This window comes from Phlebotomus papatasi, chromosome 3 (assembly GCF_024763615.1).
Source record: "Phlebotomus papatasi isolate M1 chromosome 3, Ppap_2.1, whole genome shotgun sequence".
NCBI lineage: Eukaryota > Metazoa > Arthropoda > Insecta > Diptera > Psychodidae > Phlebotomus > Phlebotomus papatasi.
Window position 1 is genome coordinate 35,407,531 of NC_077224.1, and position 18,304 is coordinate 35,425,834.

Here is an 18,304-nt window from a genome sequence, read left to right on the forward strand (position 1 = left end):
AATAAGAGGAACTATAGCGAATTTGAGCAAATTTGCTTCACAATTAAACGTGAAAATTGTCAACAAAATTTTGCATCCGATTGAAAAAGAGCCGATTCAGCGAGAGGCTACTGCATGAGACGACTTTATCAGATGTTTTTATATACTTCTAACAATTCAAACATTAACCATAAATCTGCTCATCTGCTCAATGCCAATTCGGTGCATTTGGAGCATTTCTCATCCAATTTTAACTTGGAATCATTTATGATAAAAACAACATATCTGTAAGACCGATTGGAGGTGGTTAAGAAAATCCAAATCCAAAAATGGGTTCCAATTGTCAAAAAAATCGTACCTTAGAAAAATAGCAACAAAGTGATTTTAAAACGTATGATACCTCCTATAAAAAGTTGAAAAAAAAGTCGATTATATAACTGCTCTCTCTTTGAGTTCGAGCAGTAAAAGTAGATGAATGTTCCATTCAAATACTGATGTGAAAATTTTTCTATTCGGGTTAGTATTTACCGTAAAAATGGAACGTACGTACTACGTAGAAGGATCATTACGAACGCGACCAAATCGGGAAGCTTTGTAAAAATAGCCACTAAATTTTCATTTTTCTGTATAGAGGAAAATCCAAGGATTTCCAGGAATTTAGTGAGGTGGGATTACGAATCTAATAAGCAAGAGATTTTTTACCATCTTATAGTATAATTGATTCGGCTTGTATTGCATTTATTAAAAAAAAACTTGAAAATTGAACATCATTTTCCGTACAAATGCTACTAATGTTTCCCTTATATTTCAACGACTCAGAATATAAATCGAACAACTCGATTTCTTTACTAAATTCGTTTTATTCGCTTTTTGGATACTTCTTTATACTTTATACCCTTTACCTTCCCTGTGAATATTATACTTGAAAGATAATTATTTTCAAAGTTATAGAGATTTTTAATATAAAAAATCCTATACTCCTCATGTAAAATCTCATCTTCAAATCGTTCTCCTGTAAAATTTGTCTACTGCGAGTTATTCGTTTCTTATTCTGAGCGATCGATTTGTAGGTTTATGGATTTATGGTGTCTACATAATAGAAGCAATTTTCGTCAAAAATCGCATTTAAAAAAAAATTGACGTTTCTGCCTACAAGGATAGGAGAAATTTCCTTTAAAAATGCATTTTTTAAAGAAATTGCTCCTAGTGTGTAGAGGCCTTTAGAGAGAGAACTGATAATTTCCTTAAAAAAAAACATGTTTTACTAAAATTGGATCCAATGTGTAGAGGCATTTAAGCAAAAGCCAAACTATTTTAGTCAACCATTTGGCTAAATTTTTTGCTTGAAAAGAAAAAAAATGTCGCCACAAGAGAGAAATAAAATTATTATGGGAAGTGAAATGTTAAAAAAAATTGGTGGCAGTATATGGGGTACTAAAGTTATACAATGTGTTTACAATCCTAAGCCCCCCTCCGAAACAATATCAGCGGCCAAAATAAAACTCCTCCAATTTATTGCTGTTCAGAATAGCACCAATATTTTTCTTATTGGCACTAGAGAGATACTGTTTGAAATCTTATCTGACTGTCTCATTAGGGTTTAAGCCCGATAGACCACAAAAATTTCCCCGGCTAATCATGCAGTTGAACTTGGACTGGAATCGAAATAGGGACCGCAAACACGTGAGATTTCGCTTGAAAGAAATACCTCTCAGTTTTCTTGAAGTAAATCTCTTTGCTGAAATACTACAATTGGAGATTTGAACGATTGTGGATGTTTGCCATCAATTCCAGCACGATTCTCACCCACAATGTTCACATGAGAGAAGCCGAGAAATATACTTCCAGCATTGCAAAACGATGACGTCAACCTCAGCATAAGAGGTAACAGTGTTTGATGAAGAAGCAGCTTGTAATAAGCTTGTATGCGCTTATGGGAAATGTGATTCTATCATGCAAAATTCGGATTATATGCAAACTTGGTACAAATTTAAAGAAAAGTCAATAATACTAGATTATAATCAATTCTCCAATAATATATTGATATATGGGTATAGAATAGAGCACTATATAGAACAGGGTTAGTAAAGATTATGACAACGGCACATTATAAACGGATAAAATTAAAATATGTAATTTCGAAACTCAGAAAAAGATAAAAATGCAGTTTAGAACTGGAACTAACATTTTTCTAAAAAAATCTGTTTTCAAGCCAAAAAATTTCGCGGTTCCTTGAGGCTAATCAAGATGTTCTACATAATTGCCAAAAAAATATAGAATAAGTAGTTGTGCAAAAAAGTAAGGGAACATGAGGCTAAGTTTGACAAGCCGAAAATTACAAAATGTAATATTTTTTAAGATAAAAGGGATCAGAGCTGCAAATATTAATACATAAGCCTTCAGGAACCTTCTTAAACATCCAAACTTTTAAGGAATCCAAGCCACAAATTATAGACAAATTATTTATCAAAATTGATCACACAGGGTAAAGGTAGCAAATATCTGTGCACTTAAAGACTTTCAGTTGGATCACATCAAGACTTTTCTAGCCAAAAACTTTTAGAAAAGCACTTTTATCGTTAAAGTAGAGAAACGCGGGATAAGCAGTTTTGGTCAGTGAGAAAATCAAATTGGTCAGTAAAGAATTCAAAATGGTCAGTTAATTAAAAATACAATTTAAGTCAGTAAAAATTCTTGCCAGTAATACAAAAATTGAACGCAAATCTCTTGACTTTTTCGTCTCCTTTGGGACTCTGGGTACCCATGGAAACAACAATTTTTTTGGACTATTTAGAATCGATAAAAATCCGATTTTTGTGGATGATTACAAACTATAAGGATGTCCAAATCTAAAATATTTTTTGCAGGATCCCAATTAACTCCTGAGCTATGATATTTTTGGTCAAAAATTATGAATTTTCGATTTTCTGCTTCCTTGCAGAAATTGTGACTGATTAAGAAAAATTGTCCTCGAATGTTAAAATAATTGTTTCCAAACTGGAGTTATTGCATCTCATGGTCAGACGAGATCTCGAGCAGAGCAGATCCGTTTTTAGCAGCTAACCATTACACTATGCAACACGATTTTTGGTACACGGATCTCACATGGTACGTTTGGTAGAGTCGAGTCCCCTTGGTTTTTCTCCTAAACGGCACAATTTTCTTTAATTTTTTTTTATTGTTTTTTTTTTATTTTTTGTCTCATATTATCAATTATTCCTCCGGTTCTAGTGTACAGAACTTTATAAATGGGCATCCGTTGGAAAGGTAAGTAGTTGTGCTTCAACTTGAAAATTATGTGATATTTTTTCAAAAATCCTTGGGGGGGGGGGCGGAAAAACAAAAAAAAATAATTCAAGAAAATTGTGAAGTATAGGAGAAAAACCAAGAGCAGATTCTTGATCAGGAGACTCGACTCTACCAAACGTACCATGTGAGATCCATGTGCCAAAAAACAGTTGTCAATTTGTTGCATAGTGTTATCAGAGTGAAAGATAATTTTAAAAAAATATAACTGGCAGTTGACGGAAATCTTAGTTGTTTCTTTATGTTTTATAATCTTCTAAACTTAAAAGTTTCAAGAATTGTTATCATCTTTATCAGGTTTATAAAGGTACAAAATAAATATTTGAAATTTTTGATTAAAAATAGCACTCAAATTGTTAATAATAATATGGATCAGTGGAGAATTGGAGCTATATTTTATTAAGGAACTGAATTTGCAATAGATCCTCAAATTAAAAACTAACGAAGAGGACTCACAAAACATTTCTCAATAAGAACTGAAGCGACTGGAAAAATTGAAATCAAATTGAGTTTTCTCAATTCATCTTTTTTTTTAATTGTTCTTCATAGTGAAAATAAAGTTCGGTACAGGATTTCTAAGGCCAGGATGAAGTTTTTGACTAAAACCGAAGTGGATAGTGTCTTAGTTAAGAACTGCAGTGATAGTAAGTTAAAATTTTTTTTTTTGATCAAGGAAAAGCTAAAATCTGAGACTTAATTGAGTGAATGTACCTTTTGAACTGTCTTTTTATCGGAGTCAGCCAAAATCCCGAAAGAGCCAAAATAATTTCCCAAGACACAGAAAATTTCCCTTTGCCATTGCCACTAGGAATCGCGGGTGCGATCGTAGAAGTAGCTATGATAATTTTAAGAATTTGGGATTTTGGCTTTCGGGATTTTGACCGGGACCGTTTTTTATATCCAATCATAGAGGACCACCATTAGCAAAATATTTCTCCACAAAAGAAAGAGGATATCTTTCAGATACTTTTGTGAGTTTCACGCAATCGGACTTCAATTTGATAACCAGTTATCAGTTGAAAAAAAAAACAGAAACTAAAGCAGGAACAATAAGGTTCCTAAGTTTCTGGTATATTGCCAGAATTAAGAATGTTTAAAAGGTTTAAATTTAAAACATCTACCTCGTGAAAGTGAGATCGATCAGAGGTGATTGACCGCTCTGCTGCATCACAATAGCTGTGAATATGAAAGAATCACAGCAAATTCGTGGTTAAAGGAATCCTCCAAGACAATGGAAAAATTATCAACAATATCGATTGCCAATTGAGTCACTTTGCATGACGAATCATGCAATTTATGAGAATACCTCACACCTCTCCGCCAAAGTGAATAATCGCTAACTCTTTAGTTTCAAACTAGAATGTGATTAGTAAACTCTATGGGTATTTCCTGCATGTTCACAAATTTAGGTATTGAGTTTATAGCATTGCATTATTGGGAGTTTTGCTCCCATTGCCAATTTTTATCGAAAAAAATTATTAAAACTTTATAATTTTTCGCATGTCATAATACTACTCTCATTAACCGAACAATTAGCTGTTTAAGAGACCAAAGTGTATTCTTTTTAGCGAAAAATGAAAAAAAAGCTTTTGGACGTCGCTGAAGCGAGAAAATTAACACGAATTGTATATCTCTTCTTTAGCCTCTTCTACAAATAAATTAATAATACACCTTCTTCTTTAATCGCCCTCCTCAGCTACTTTAGAATTTCAATGAAGTTCACACGGACTCCTCATTCCTCATCTCTCATTGAGACACTGAAGAATTCCTCTGAAAATGCATTTTTTTTTAACCGTCTACCGCAATTTTGGATGGGAATAATATGAGATTTCTTTTTTTAATTTTTTGGACACTTTATCAACCAATTCCAATATTTACTGAGATGATTTTTTTTGCAAAAATTTATCTGGAATTTTTGCTTCATATTTGATCATGACGATGGAAGTTCAAACAACAAAACTGGGCGTAGTACCCAAACCTCTTTTCAACTCTTCCTACTTCTCATCTTTCTAGCTTCTATCTAGCCTCTGGATAAATTTTACTGCGTAGTCTTATTCCCAAGGATTAATTTCTGGAAGGTGAATTAACTGAAGAATACGTACTTCTGTGAATTTCTCACGGATTTCTGCCCTCTCCTCCGACGACAGTCTCTTGAGGTTATTTGCCATCATCATGTCAACACCAAAAAAAAAATGCCACTTCACAGTCTCAGGTAAATTGGAATACTATCAATCACTGCACGTTTCTAGGGGAATGTAACTTGCAATTGGGTCACTTTAGGGTAAGTATTTGAGGATTAAAACACAAGGAATTTGCTTGTACACGATAAAATTTACTGCGAAAACGTCGGCATTGCTTTTCTTGTTTGATGATGTCTCACCACACCAACCTAAAGTATTGTTACTAAACAGTTTTACCTTATTTTAAAAATGTCGTTACTACACAATACTCAAATTACAAGAAATTAATGTTCAACAAAATACTCAATCTAAAAAACAGATTCACAACAAAAAACATGCATTTCTTTTATTTACTAATTTTCAAAGCATATCAAGTAGATGTCATAGCGAAATTAATCAGATTATCGGTCTTTTCAGTTAGATAAACAAATGTTTTGGTAGAAAAAATTTCAGTGCACAATAAACACTTTCATGTGCTGACAGCGCCATTTGCGGTGGGTATTTGCTCTACTAGAACCGCTACCCAATAAATATTGTTGCAGTGTGAGATAAATGTTGGATTTTTCATACTGCTTTCCATATGAACTGTCGTTTAATTTAATAAAAATATTTTTTCTTCTGCAAGTTTTTTTTAGACAGATAAACCAATATTAATCTGTAAAGTCATAATTTCATCTTGAAATTTATATGATTTTTGATTTTATTTATTAAATTTTAATTGAAAAAAACACCACAAATAGAGTAACCGACTTTTAAAAATTCGTGACAAATTATAATATATGAAAAATAAAGAAAATTATAATAGGTTTTAGAAGAAAAGAAGTACAGTATACTCTTGCTAATTCGGCTCTTTTAAAATCGGACTAATTTTTAATTCGGGCGGCAGTTAACATTGACATTTTTCAAGTTTGACTGTGATTATCGATTTAATCAAATATGCCCAAATTTGCCATGGTTTGACTTAATTATAATGTGATTTTGCATTATTAAGTGGATTTAATGCAATTCACAATAAGTATGAGGAGTTTGAGTATTTAAACTTAATTGTACAGAGATGAACAAAAAATCGTTGGATTTCACATAGTGTGACACCCGAATTTCTGTATAATTTGGGTGACATTTCGGCCCCAAATGCCCGAATTTGAGAGAGTCTACTGTAGTAAAAAAAGATTTTAGCGGTCAAGATTACCCTGTAACTGCCTGTGTAGTCCTGTTTTGCCATATAGGCCGCACGGGGAAGGGCAAAGGCAATTTTACACAAGTAGTTTCGTACAGAGAATTGTCAATAAGAGTGTGACTCTCATATTATCCAGTCTTTTTCGGAGTGGAGATAGGAAGAATTCTTGCATTGAAAGATCGAACTGGAGATCTCTCTGTTAAATAAACGAGTGCTCTACCAACTGAGGTAGGTATTTTTCCAATGTTCACTCCGGAGAAGTCTGGATCATTTCAGTGTCACTTGTTCTGATAGAGATAGACTATAGACCAGAGGTGTGCAAGAACCGTTGAAACCGAATAAACGTCAAAAAAAGTTTGTTTTGGTAGCGTTTTGACCATTGACGTACGTGTTTCATTTGACGTTAATTCGGTTTGCACGCCTCTGCTATAGACGATTCTCTGTACAAATACTATTACTATTCAACAAAAAGTTCGTAAAATTCTCACAAATAGTTTCATTTTGGGAAAAAAAATATTTCGAAAAAAAAACATAAAGCAAACAAAATAATTTTGTGAGTTGAATCGACATTTAAAATGACTCCAATAGTGTTTAAAAAAATTTACTATTGATATCGCAATTTTTGGGATGATACTATAAGAATTTTGTTATATTTTTACTCTTGGGAATATAAACTGTTGAATGAAAATATAGATTTTTTGCGACTTGAGACTAAGCTCCTTTATTTCTATGAGACTTGATCTTACTTTATTTAATTTTTATTTATTTATTTTGATGTCACACCAACCCGGAAAAATCTGGCTATAGTAGCTTTTAGCGAATTCGGTTTTTTATGGTCTAACTGCTTTCTAATTCAAGCGCCACTTAAATTTAATAAAAGTTTTATAACATTTTTCAAGTTTGGTTATGACTATCCAAACTATCGAATGAAGCAAAAATTCTCAATTTCGCATTATGTTTTCGTCCAGTGAATAAATGAATAGTAATGCCAATGATACACATTAGCGAAAAAAGTGAACCACCTAAAACAATAGAAGCTGGTACAAGAACGAGTTTTAAGATAAAAGTGGTACTTCAGTCGATACAAATATTCACTGTCACTGATCAAAGCACGACAAGACGGGCTGCTGTGATTGTGATATGGTAGCGGCACTTGGTGTATACTCCAGCGAGCACAGTTAGCTAAAAAAAATGCACCATTTTCAACATATTTTTGCTGAAAACGCTGCCTATTTTAGCTAACTGTGTTCGCTTGGACAGAGCTGTGATATGGAGCGGCTACCCGTATCGAGGGATAAGATAAAATATGAGTCGTGAAGCATAATGAGCTCAATTGTAGTCTGGAAGCATCTGTAATTCGAAATGGAGAACTGATCCCTGGCAAAATCTTATATTATTGAAAGAAAACCTTCTAAATACTGTAGGGTCTTTTTTATAGTAATAGAAATAAAGCATGAAATCGTTTGAATTTCCCCAACACTTGATATGATTTTGATAGTTTCAACTATTGTTTGTCAGTTGTCATTTTTAGTGCATTTCATTAGTTTTATTTTGATACCACTCTCGTTAAAAAATATTGATTTTTGGTTGAGATATCTCAAGAAGATGGAGAGAATCCGACAACAGATAGTTGACATTTACACAAAATCCAAATGTGAATTATGCGGAAATAGGAAAACTCCCCGGAAAGTCGCGCTCAACAGTCCGAAAGGTAGTATTGCGATTCAAGGATACAAAGACGATTGTCCGAAAGCAAGCTAGTGGTAGGAAGCCTGGAATTCAAGACCGCGACGTGGAAAAAAGGGTGCTGGGGTACTTTAAGAGGAACCCTTCTCTATCCCTCCGAGATGTGGCCAAAAAGACGGGAATTTCACACTACCTAGTTCATAAAATTATGAAGAAGAATGATTTAGTGACTTATAAAGCCCAACCTGCACCTCATCGTACAGATAAGTAACGACAGTCCGCCAAAACAAGGTCCAGAAAGCTGAATTATCACCTTCTTAAAGGTTTTGAAAGATGTGTTTTAGTGGACGAAGAAATCATCGTGAAAGCCGACTTCCACCAATTGCCTGGACAACAATACTATACGGCAGAGGTGTGCAAGAAACCGTTGAAACCGAATTAACGTCAAAAGAAACATGTACGTCAATGGTCAAAACGCTACTATAACAAACTTATTTTGACGTTAATTCGGTTTCAACGGTTTCTTGCACACCTCTGCTATACGGCAACGACTCGCACAGGTGTACACAGCAAGTATCGATACAAGAACTACACCAAGTTCCCAAAAAAAAATCTTGGTTTGGATGGCAATTTGCTCGTGTGGTCTTCGAAGTCAAGAATTTTTCATGACCGGGATTATGAACAAAGAGATTTCCATCGAACAGTGTCTCAAGAAACGTCTTCTGCTGCTCTATCGAAGCCATGATGTTCCACATTTGTTTTGGCTAGCATCAAGTCGCTACGCTAAGGATACGATTGCGTGGTTCAACGACAATAGAGTCATTTATGTGCAGAAAGAGTTTAATCCGCCCAACACACCAGAACTCCGTCCTATTGAAAACTATTGGGGAATTTTGAAGGAGGATCTCAGGAAAAAGGCTAAACCAGCCAAAAGTTTGCCTGATTTCAAGCTAAAATGGAAAAACGTCGTCAGAGCCCGTGGAGAAGAGCTTGTCAAGAACCTGATGAGGGGAATTAAGAAGAAGGTGCGGGAGTTTGCTAACTAGCCATGGGAATAAAGCAAAGAAATGGTTTAAAAGAATCACAATAAAATGATCTTTCCAAATCTACATTAGGTTTTTTTTTTAATATACTGCGACTAAGATTTGAGAGCCATTTTTCCATGGGGAAATTCATTCGATTCCACGCTTTAGTAAAAAATAAGTTTTTTTTGCTTCCTAAAATTAGTTTAATTTTTTTTCGCAGATTTCAAATGTTAATAAATTATAGAATAATTATTTTGTGGTGATAAATTCTTCATATAATACACATAGAATGGCAATACCATAAATTTTTTTGTAGATCTTTTTCACAAAGGATTGTATAATACTCTATTTTCTCATGTTAGTTGTACCTTTAAAAAATAAAAGCAACTGTTTTTATTCAATTCTTAAATAAAAATTAATTTAAGGAAATATTCTATATTCCTAGATAGATTTTTTTTACATTTTTAATAATTTCCATTTTCTATAATTTTTTTTTAAACTAAATAAATATAACTTTAAATTTTATTCAATAAAATCAAATAAAATTAGTTTTTCGAAATACAATAAAAATGGAAAGATTATACGCACTTACCAAACAGAGGAGAAGTCTTCAGAAGTAGCGACATGTCCGTGGATCATCTCATGTGCAACATTGACAAAACATTTACTGGGTCTGTTTATTTGTTCCTTGTGTGGTGACTTTTAGAGAAGGCCTTTCGACGCGAACTAGGGCTTCTTTCGTGGAGGATTTTAGCTGTGAAAAAGGACATCCAGTGGTGAAAAATTGTGAATAATAGGTGCCAGAGTGTTGGGTGCAATGAATAACGGTTTCAGTACGGGTGAGGAGGATTCGAGAGGGCCGTCAGATCAGATTTGCTGTCTTGTGGACGATGGCGAGAGGTGCAGAAATACAGCTGGGAACGCGTCGTACAATAAGAGAATCCAGAAGACTGTCACACAGAGGCGTCTCAAACTCAGTATCGATAGCCATGCCCACCATATCTACATCTGTGACTTCCACAAGACACGAATCCAATGCGCCAGAACAAAGAGACGCCGCAAAGATAGCGAGGAGGATAGCAATGAAACTGACACGGATCTCCCAGAAGTGGATCTCTATCAGCTCCAAGTGAACACCCTGAGGCGCTACAAGAGGCACTACAAGGTCTCCACTCGGCCGGGCATGAATAAAGCCCAGTTGGCTGATGTGAGTTGCAAATTTTTGGTAGGGCTTCCGGATGTCCCGGGAGTAAATAGTTTTCTGTCTTACTTTCAGACAATTATGAAGCACTTCAAGACAATTCCCATCAAGGAGAAAGAAATCCTCACATATTTCATCTACATGGTCAAATCCAACTCCAACAAGCTGGATCAGAAGAATGGCATTGGGAATGAAGGCACCTGAAATCTTTCCAAACGTTCTTATTTATTTTCCGTGGATGACACCTTGTCTGTGAGCAATTAAATCGATAACTAAGATCCACAAATTACACCGTGACTGTAGTCTCTTCCTCACTATCGGATTCCTTCTTGATCTTGACACTGGGTTTCTCATCAACTTCTTCCTCTTCTGCACTTGACCCTGAAGAATTCTCATCGGGAATCCATTTATTAGGCCCTCCGAGCCCAAAACTTTCCACTTCCATCAGTACAGCACTTCCTGCTCCCATAGGTTTGATTTCAAAAGTGTCCTCTTCCATTTTCTCAGCCCCTTGGGGTTCCCCATTAATCTCCGTCTTTATCTTCTTTCGACGCTCCCGAGGCTCTCTGGAGGGTATTTTTATGGGTATTCGCTCCTGGTACGAAGACTTGATACTTCCTTCTTCTAAACATTTTACAAAGCTCACCCGGACACCCTCCTGGCGCAGCTTTGAATCCTCCTCCAGGCACTTCCTTATCATTTCAATGTGATTCTTGGCATGTTTGACTCCCCGACTGGCCAGATCGATGACAAATCCTGATGATAGCAGAGTCACCCCTCCCAGATGAAGTCCACAGAGTTCCTGGTAGGAATTCAACCCAAAGACTATTTTAGCTTGAGCCACACGCTCCTCCAGATCCGTAGGATCAGCACAAGCTACCGTTCCATCTTGGAAAATTACATAGGACACGCATACGGGAAAGTGATGCAGTACCAGTGGGATGGGATCCTTCTCTGCATGACTGTGGATTGTAAATTCCGTGCCTGACCATGTGACATCAGGACGACGGAAGTGAGAAAGCGCCGCCAAAACTCCCACAGATGCACAATCAATGACATTCCCATCGTGATTGAGCACATTCACATCCACCCTGACACTCCAAACCTTTTCTTCAGCCACCAGGCACAGTGATTCGAGGTCAACACACCGCGAATCCTTAAAGGCTCGCTCGAGAATGCGATTGATCTGAATAGTCTCATCAGAAATGGGTCTAGCCTCAAAGTGAGCCGCAGCCATTGGACCAATGTCCACATTTATCGAAAGCAGTCCTTCCTGAGGTCGCACAGATTTTGGCTGTACCACCTCACAGGACACTTGCACGAGAACACGAGTTTCTCCCAGTGTCACATGGACACTGCCATATTCGCTACCAAAGGACAATTTCACCTTCCGGAAATCATTCATGCGCCTCCCATCGATGCGCTGGAAATATTTTTTCTCATTTAAACCAATGAAAATCACTTACAAACTCAATTAACTTACCAAGTTTTGTTTTATGCAATTATTCACGAAGGTTTTCTCAACAGTGGTCAGTATTTTTCCCCGCATTTTCCCTTTTAGGCTTGTTTGTTTTCATCACATTTCAACGTAACCTCCAAAAACGCTTAAAGCTTTACAGATTAACCGTAAGTAGCGCTGGCGTCATTAAGTAGGTAACAAGCCTTTTGGAAAATTTTCCCACCAAATAACCAGGCGGCTCCATCGAAAAAGCTTAATTTGCGCCAAAAAAAAAATTATAAATTATTGATAGCAAATAAAAAGGTCCATTGATAAGACGTTCTAGAATCTAGAAGAACGATGCAAAGAATTTGATTTTATTTTATGTAACTAAAAATACTAAATACAGTGCCCGCTCTCTAATCCGGATCGCCGTAATCCGGACGAGTTATCGACGGTTACCTTTAAAATCATTTTGAGGTTATGTATGCATGTGTGTTCAGCAATGAGAATGAATTATCCTGTGAAGTTTTTGTTCAATAAATGAAGTATAATAGCATAGAATTCTCTAATTTTGTCCTTTTAAACTTCTTTAAAACTTTTATTCTAATTCTCGGAAAAAAACCTTGTATTATATTTTCAAGACGTTGAACAAATTCAAAAAATCCATCCGGATTACGAAGCGGACATCTGTCAAATTGTCTCCCAATCATCCGGATTACAAAGCGGGCACTGTAGCTGTAATTGATACAAAAGACAGAGTGAAAGGAGTTGAAGCTTTCTTAAACGCCTACAGAAAAGTGGTAATGGTGCTTAGGATTTTTATAATCTTCACCAGGCACTGAACTCGCCCAGGGACAAAATTTTCTCTATGATTTATGGAAGATATTATTTGTAAGTTTATTTGATGATTACTTTAACGAATATAGCACAACGTACAGCACAACAATGTCGCAATGAAGGTTACAATTTTCTTCAAATAAATCAAAAAAAAAAAAAAAACTTTAGGGGAGAGCGCGCTACCTACAAATGACTCAAACTTTGAACAACTCATTTTACTGCTCGAGCTCGAACTCAAAGAGAGACCAGTTATATAATCGACTTTTTTTCCAACTTCTCACTGTTCTGGAGCTTAAACGGATATCGACTTCCGGTCTTCGATGACCCCTCCTCAAATGACATTATCTCGTACCTAACCTCTTTACTTTTCCCCCTCCCCTTTCGTACGTTCCCTATCCCTCAAAAATAGGTCAAAAATGAGATTTTTCCAATTTTGTAAAAATAGGTCCAAGCTTTTTCAATGATTTTTGGATATGTTTTAGAGCTGGTCCTGGCGAACATTTCGCTCAAACATACCTATGACCGGAAAATTCGCCATTTTGAATTATTGAAGGTCAAAGTTCAACCACTTTGGAAGGCTCATTCTTCAACCTATTTGGTTAAATTTGGATTTTTTGGAAAGGTACCGCAATTTCGAACCCAGCTGCATCAGTCATAATCGGTGATGGATCGGGAAAGTAACGGTAATAGCTCTGTTTAAAAAAAATGTTTTTCGTACTTGTTTAGTCTTTTGACCCATATAAAATTTAACGGTAAGAGATTAAAACTTCCGGTCTTCGATGACCCCTCCTCAAATGACATTATCTCGTACCCAACCTCTTTATTATTCCCCCTCCCCTTTCATACGTTTCCTGTCCCTCAAAAATAGGTCAAAAATTAGTTTTTTCCCTAATATAGGGATTTTTTCCCTAATTTTCCCTAATAAAAAATAGACCCAAGCTTTTTCAATGATTTTTGGATATGTTTTAGAGCAGGTCCTGGTGAACATTTCGCTCAAACATACCTATGACCGGAAAATTCGCCATTTTGAATTATTGAAGGTCAAAGGTCAAATATTTTGGAAGGCTCATTTTTCTTTTTCGTTAAATTTGGATTTTTTAGAAAAGTATTGCAAATTAGAACCCGGCTGCATCGGTCTTCATCGGTAATGAAACTCTACTAGTAGATCAGTTATTCCAAAAGATTATGCAAAAAGCTAATTCACGGTGAGCTCTATCTCGTGAGTTCGAGCATTCTGCAAAGCTGGGACGCTTTGCCATATCTTTTTCAGTATGTGTCTAATTAATTTAACCAACCGCAACTCATAAAAGCCATAAAAGAGCCATGGGTCCCATGACTCAAATAGTTCAAATCCATTGATAACATAGAAAAAAAAATGTTCGAAAGCTTGAATTGTCCGAAACTGGTGAGCTTTCCCCTACTAAAACAAGAGTAAGATTTCCAATAAAAATTGTCAAACAATTTCAATAATAAATAAAACTTTTAAAACAACAATACAAGACAAAATTATTTGTAATTAATAAAAACAAAGATTTTATTCATTTCTTGAATAAAATAAATAATAAAATTTATTACGGGGAAGTGGACCAGCTTTGAATTGGGCCAGCTTTAAAAATAAGCTTATTTATCTTATTTTTCAATGAAATTGGACCCTATCGTGATTTAGCTCCAAAAAGCAATTGCAAAGCTTTTACATTATGGGTTGGAGATATCGACTTGGAGTCTCAGGACAACTCCTCCCCCCATATGAGTCAAGCTTAGAATTATTAATGTGATCTTTATTTTTATTTCCCTCACACCCCTCCCTTACTCTCCAAAACTATGTATCGTCGATCCTCTTGATTTGAAAACTGGTACTCCAAAATTGAATCTTAAAATGATAATAACTTTTTCTAATAGTCAGAACATCAATAGTCTAATTCTAATAGTTCAGAACATCACAAATTTTGTATGTATTTTCTGTTTCGATGTCGAATGTAGGCAAACTATTGGCAAGCCCAGACAAGCCAAATACTCATGAATGAGTCATGATTTTTTATAAGTCACATAGGAATGTCAACCGCCAAATGTGTGCAATTTAAAAGGTGAATTTTGATTTGGATGCGTCAAATAAGAACAACCATATCAAAACAAATAATAATATAATTTGATTAATTAAAATAGACAAATAAATAATAATTGGTCAATAAATCAAATTTTATTACAACCATCTTTCTGCAAGAATTTACGCTTTCTAGTAATTGCTGTTACATTACGAATTTTCTGTTTCAATGTTCAGTATTTTGAGGCTTAAAAATACACAAGTAATAGAGTAATTAAATTTGATCAGTATAAAAAAATAAATTTGACCATTAAGTAACATAAACAAAACAGGGTCTAATTTTAAAAAAATGCATCTAATGTAGTATTATATAAATGTAAAGTAAAATAAACGAACTCTTTATTTCCCTTTGCCAAATCTGTTATAATAATTTAATTGCTTTTAAATGTTCTAGATTTTAACTACTCAAAGAAATTGCTTAAAATTAATATTTTACAGTTCCTTTGAACAGTGTCGTATTTTCGTGAGTTTAATTAGAAAATCAATTTTCATTAATTAATATTAAAAAAAAAACATAGTGTTTATGCTTTAAACTTTGAAAATATCCTAACAAGTCACAAAGTTGAGATTGATTGTACCTTTGGCACACCTTTTAGATCATTTTTTTTTAATCAAAATTCACATTCCCTACTTTTCCACAAGTTTTGCATGTCAAAACCAGATTGAACTAAATTGAATTTGGTGTTTTGTTCAAAAAATAAGAAGAATGCGAATGAGTGGGATAAACGTATGCAAAAAAATTAAAAAAAGAAAATGATGTAGATTTTGGCTTCATGAAATTTTCCTGTTCTAATAGATGTCGATAGGAATCATTACGATATCTTTATATCGAATGTGTTACTGATTTATTTTTTAAAAATAAATATTGAACTGACTGTGATAAACAACGAAATATTTTGCTAACCATATTAAATTCTTAATGAACCAAGATTTAACTTTGTTATAACTAAACTCTGACTGATTTTATTAGGGGAGAAACTTCATATTTGAGACGCGGTAGATTACCTATTCTTTTATCATTTAAATGTGGTGATTTGAGAAGTTACGAAATTAGGTTAAAATTAAATTGCCATACAGCTGATTAGATTAGCTTGGCAATCTTGCTCTCTCTTTTTAACTGGCCTAGCCCCAATGAAATGTAAGTACAGTAGAGTCTCTCAAATCTAAATCTTTCAAATTCGAACGACGTTTGGATTCAAAATGTCAATTGTGAGGTTATGTTAGAAAATTCGTATTCCTAGGTGAATGAAAATCATATTTATGTACTTCTTCCTGAATGTTTACATACATTATGGTCGTGTAAAATGAAAAGGAAGTATGTTACCACTAAGACTTGTGAGAAAGTACGGGAATTTGATTGAAAGTACAATTTAATCTCACACAAATTTCGTTAGTTTTTAAAAAAATCGTTCGAATTTGGGAGGTGAGAAATGTCAAAAATACCCCCTGAGCGTTCGAATTTAGGACAATCTACCCCAGTAACGAAAGAGTTTTGGGTGCGAAAAATTTTGACGGTGGCGTGGCGACCCCCCAATTTTCTTATACAACCAGAGAAATGACATTTCCACCGTTTAGTCCTGGAGGTTGGAATTAACGCTAAGATGGCGGTGGATGCATGGAAGGTGGGAGAAATCCAGAATGAGATGAAATAAATTCAAATTAAAAATGAATGCGACGACAACATTAATCGAGTTATTTTAATAAAGTCTATACTAGTGAGTATACCGAGCACTATACAAAATTCCTATAGATGTTTTTTTGAGTTTTGGAAATAATGCCATAGGGTGGAATAACCGGCTATCGCCATGTTTAGGAAAAAATTAAATTCATTTAATCATAACTTTTGAATCCTTGTTACAAGATAAGTCAAATTTAACACAAAGTTACTTAGATGTATTGGCTCTAGATACGTGAAAACAATAATCCTAGAACATAACGCTGGACTACTTAAAAAACTGATTTTTATTAATAATGCAAAAATAACCATTTCGTCGCCACTTTTTACCATTTTTCGCCAGTTTTGTAAAATTTGTAACCACTTCTCGCCACCCACTTGAAAAGAACCACACTCGGTTATTTTAGGCAATGCTATGAAAAGAATACATTCACCATTTCTCTTTCCTTGTGATCACTTTATTATTACTCTCTTTAAATGATTTTTCTTCACTTTTATTTGAGAAATCAAATTATGGGGCTTTTGTAGAAAGTAAACAATGCAGATTTGACAACTGAGAATGTACGAAGTGAAGTTAGCGTCGCCTATTGAAAAGATATGGCGACAGGTGGTAAAATCAATTCCAGAATATTACCACTTCTCGCCATGCCTCATTTTTATACAAAAATAATATAAAATGAAATATTAATTGACTAAATACAAATTTTATGTATTCCACAAGTGCAATTAAATATTCAATAGACAAATTATTTACCCAAATAGGTATTTTTGGCCTGATGAAAATTTGACGACACTTAGTACATTTGGTAAGAGATGTTGGATTCGATGCACTTGCTTAAAATATTGCTCTAAAAAGTGATCAAAATCGTGAATCTAAAACGAATAATTATTATTTTTCGATTCTATGCGTAGAAGCAGAAACAATACAAAAAAATTGCGACTCATTTATTTCATAAATTGCGAAAAATAGCGATTTCAATGTAAGTGGCGAGAAGTGGGGCACTGGCGAGAACTGGTGATTCCACCCTAAAGTTAAAAATAATGAAAAATGTACGAAATATGCCGGCTCTTCCCTACCGGAAATTAATAGGTAATATTACGAATCCCTTCGTATTTTCAATTTAGATTTTACTAGTAGGGGGAGGTGGGGCTACTTTGAGCAGTGGGGTGGGGGTTCTAAATTATTATACGATTTTTTTTTGCATATTTCTAAAGGAAACTGAGTATTAACGTATTGCAATTTAGAAAGGCAAAGCAATTGTGGATCTAAATAAAATAATTGGTACCACCAGCTTCATGTAAAAATAAGTGAAAAAACCATATATCAATATAACCCCATAGTTAAAAATAGCCCCACCTGCCCCTAATTATATCATGTTTATTGTATATTTTATAATTTTATAATCGTCTAAATTTTATTTTGCTACAAACCAAGAAAATAATAATATGCTGATTATTTATTTTATTCATTCTATAAAAATCAACTAAAACTATGACTAACGGCGTTATCACACTTGCATATTAAAATTTTAATGTGATTCACATTAATTGTCGCTTGTGAGCGTCCAAATATGTTATTTGTGTCTTTGAGTCACTTAATATTTGGGGTTTTTCTATTTATTTATAAAGAAGTGGACTTGGCCTGCAAAAATAAGTTTAAATTTACCTAAAGCATAAATATTATTCACATTAAAAA

At 34.5% G+C, this 18,304-nt stretch overlaps 3 protein-coding genes across 3 annotated transcripts in view; 1 reads left to right on the forward strand and 2 right to left on the reverse strand.

Annotated features, from left to right (window-relative positions):
* Window positions 1–5,687, reverse strand: part of LOC129805436 (plastin-1) — a 38,747-nt gene extending 33,060 nt beyond the window's left edge. Inside the window, exon 1 of the mRNA XM_055853331.1 lies at window positions 5,388–5,687. Coding sequence (XP_055709306.1) covers window positions 5,388–5,459 — 72 coding nt within the window. The 5' untranslated portion in view covers window positions 5,460–5,687. The remainder of the gene's footprint in view (window positions 1–5,387) is intronic.
* Window positions 5,688–10,048: 4,361 nt separating this feature from the next.
* Window positions 10,049–10,851, forward strand: LOC129805451 (histone deacetylase complex subunit SAP30 homolog). The gene is made up of 2 exons (XM_055853365.1): window positions 10,049–10,560; window positions 10,630–10,851. The coding sequence occupies exons 1-2, from the start codon at window positions 10,171–10,173 to the stop codon at window positions 10,756–10,758; spliced, it is 519 nt and encodes a 172-aa protein (XP_055709340.1). The 5' UTR covers window positions 10,049–10,170; the 3' UTR covers window positions 10,759–10,851.
* LOC129805444 (uncharacterized) lies at window positions 10,761–12,171 on the reverse strand. Its single transcript, XM_055853349.1, has 2 exons — window positions 12,038–12,171; window positions 10,761–11,977 (listed from the first exon to the last, which is right to left on the reverse strand). Exons 1-2 carry the CDS (start codon window positions 12,101–12,103, stop codon window positions 10,841–10,843), a joined length of 1,203 nt encoding a protein of 400 aa, XP_055709324.1. The 5' UTR covers window positions 12,104–12,171; the 3' UTR covers window positions 10,761–10,840.
* Between the last annotated feature and the right edge of the window lie 6,133 nt (window positions 12,172–18,304).

What these genes read in the sequence shown, in the direction of transcription:
- LOC129805451 (XM_055853365.1), top strand. Translation starts at nt 10,171, where the DNA reads ATGAATAACGGTTTCAGTACGGGTGAGGAGGATTCGAGAGGGCCGTCA. An exon ending in ATAAAGCCCAGTTGGCTGAT is followed by an intron (nt 10,561 to 10,629) that starts GTGAGTTGCAAA and finishes TCTTACTTTCAG; the next exon opens with ACAATTATGAAGCACTTCAA.
- LOC129805444 (XM_055853349.1), bottom strand. Translation starts at nt 12,103, where the DNA reads ATGCGGGGAAAAATACTGACCACTGTTGAGAAAACCTTCGTGAATAAT. An exon ending in ATTGCATAAAACAAAACTTG is followed by an intron (nt 11,978 to 12,037) that starts GTAAGTTAATTG and finishes AAATATTTCCAG; the next exon opens with CGCATCGATGGGAGGCGCAT.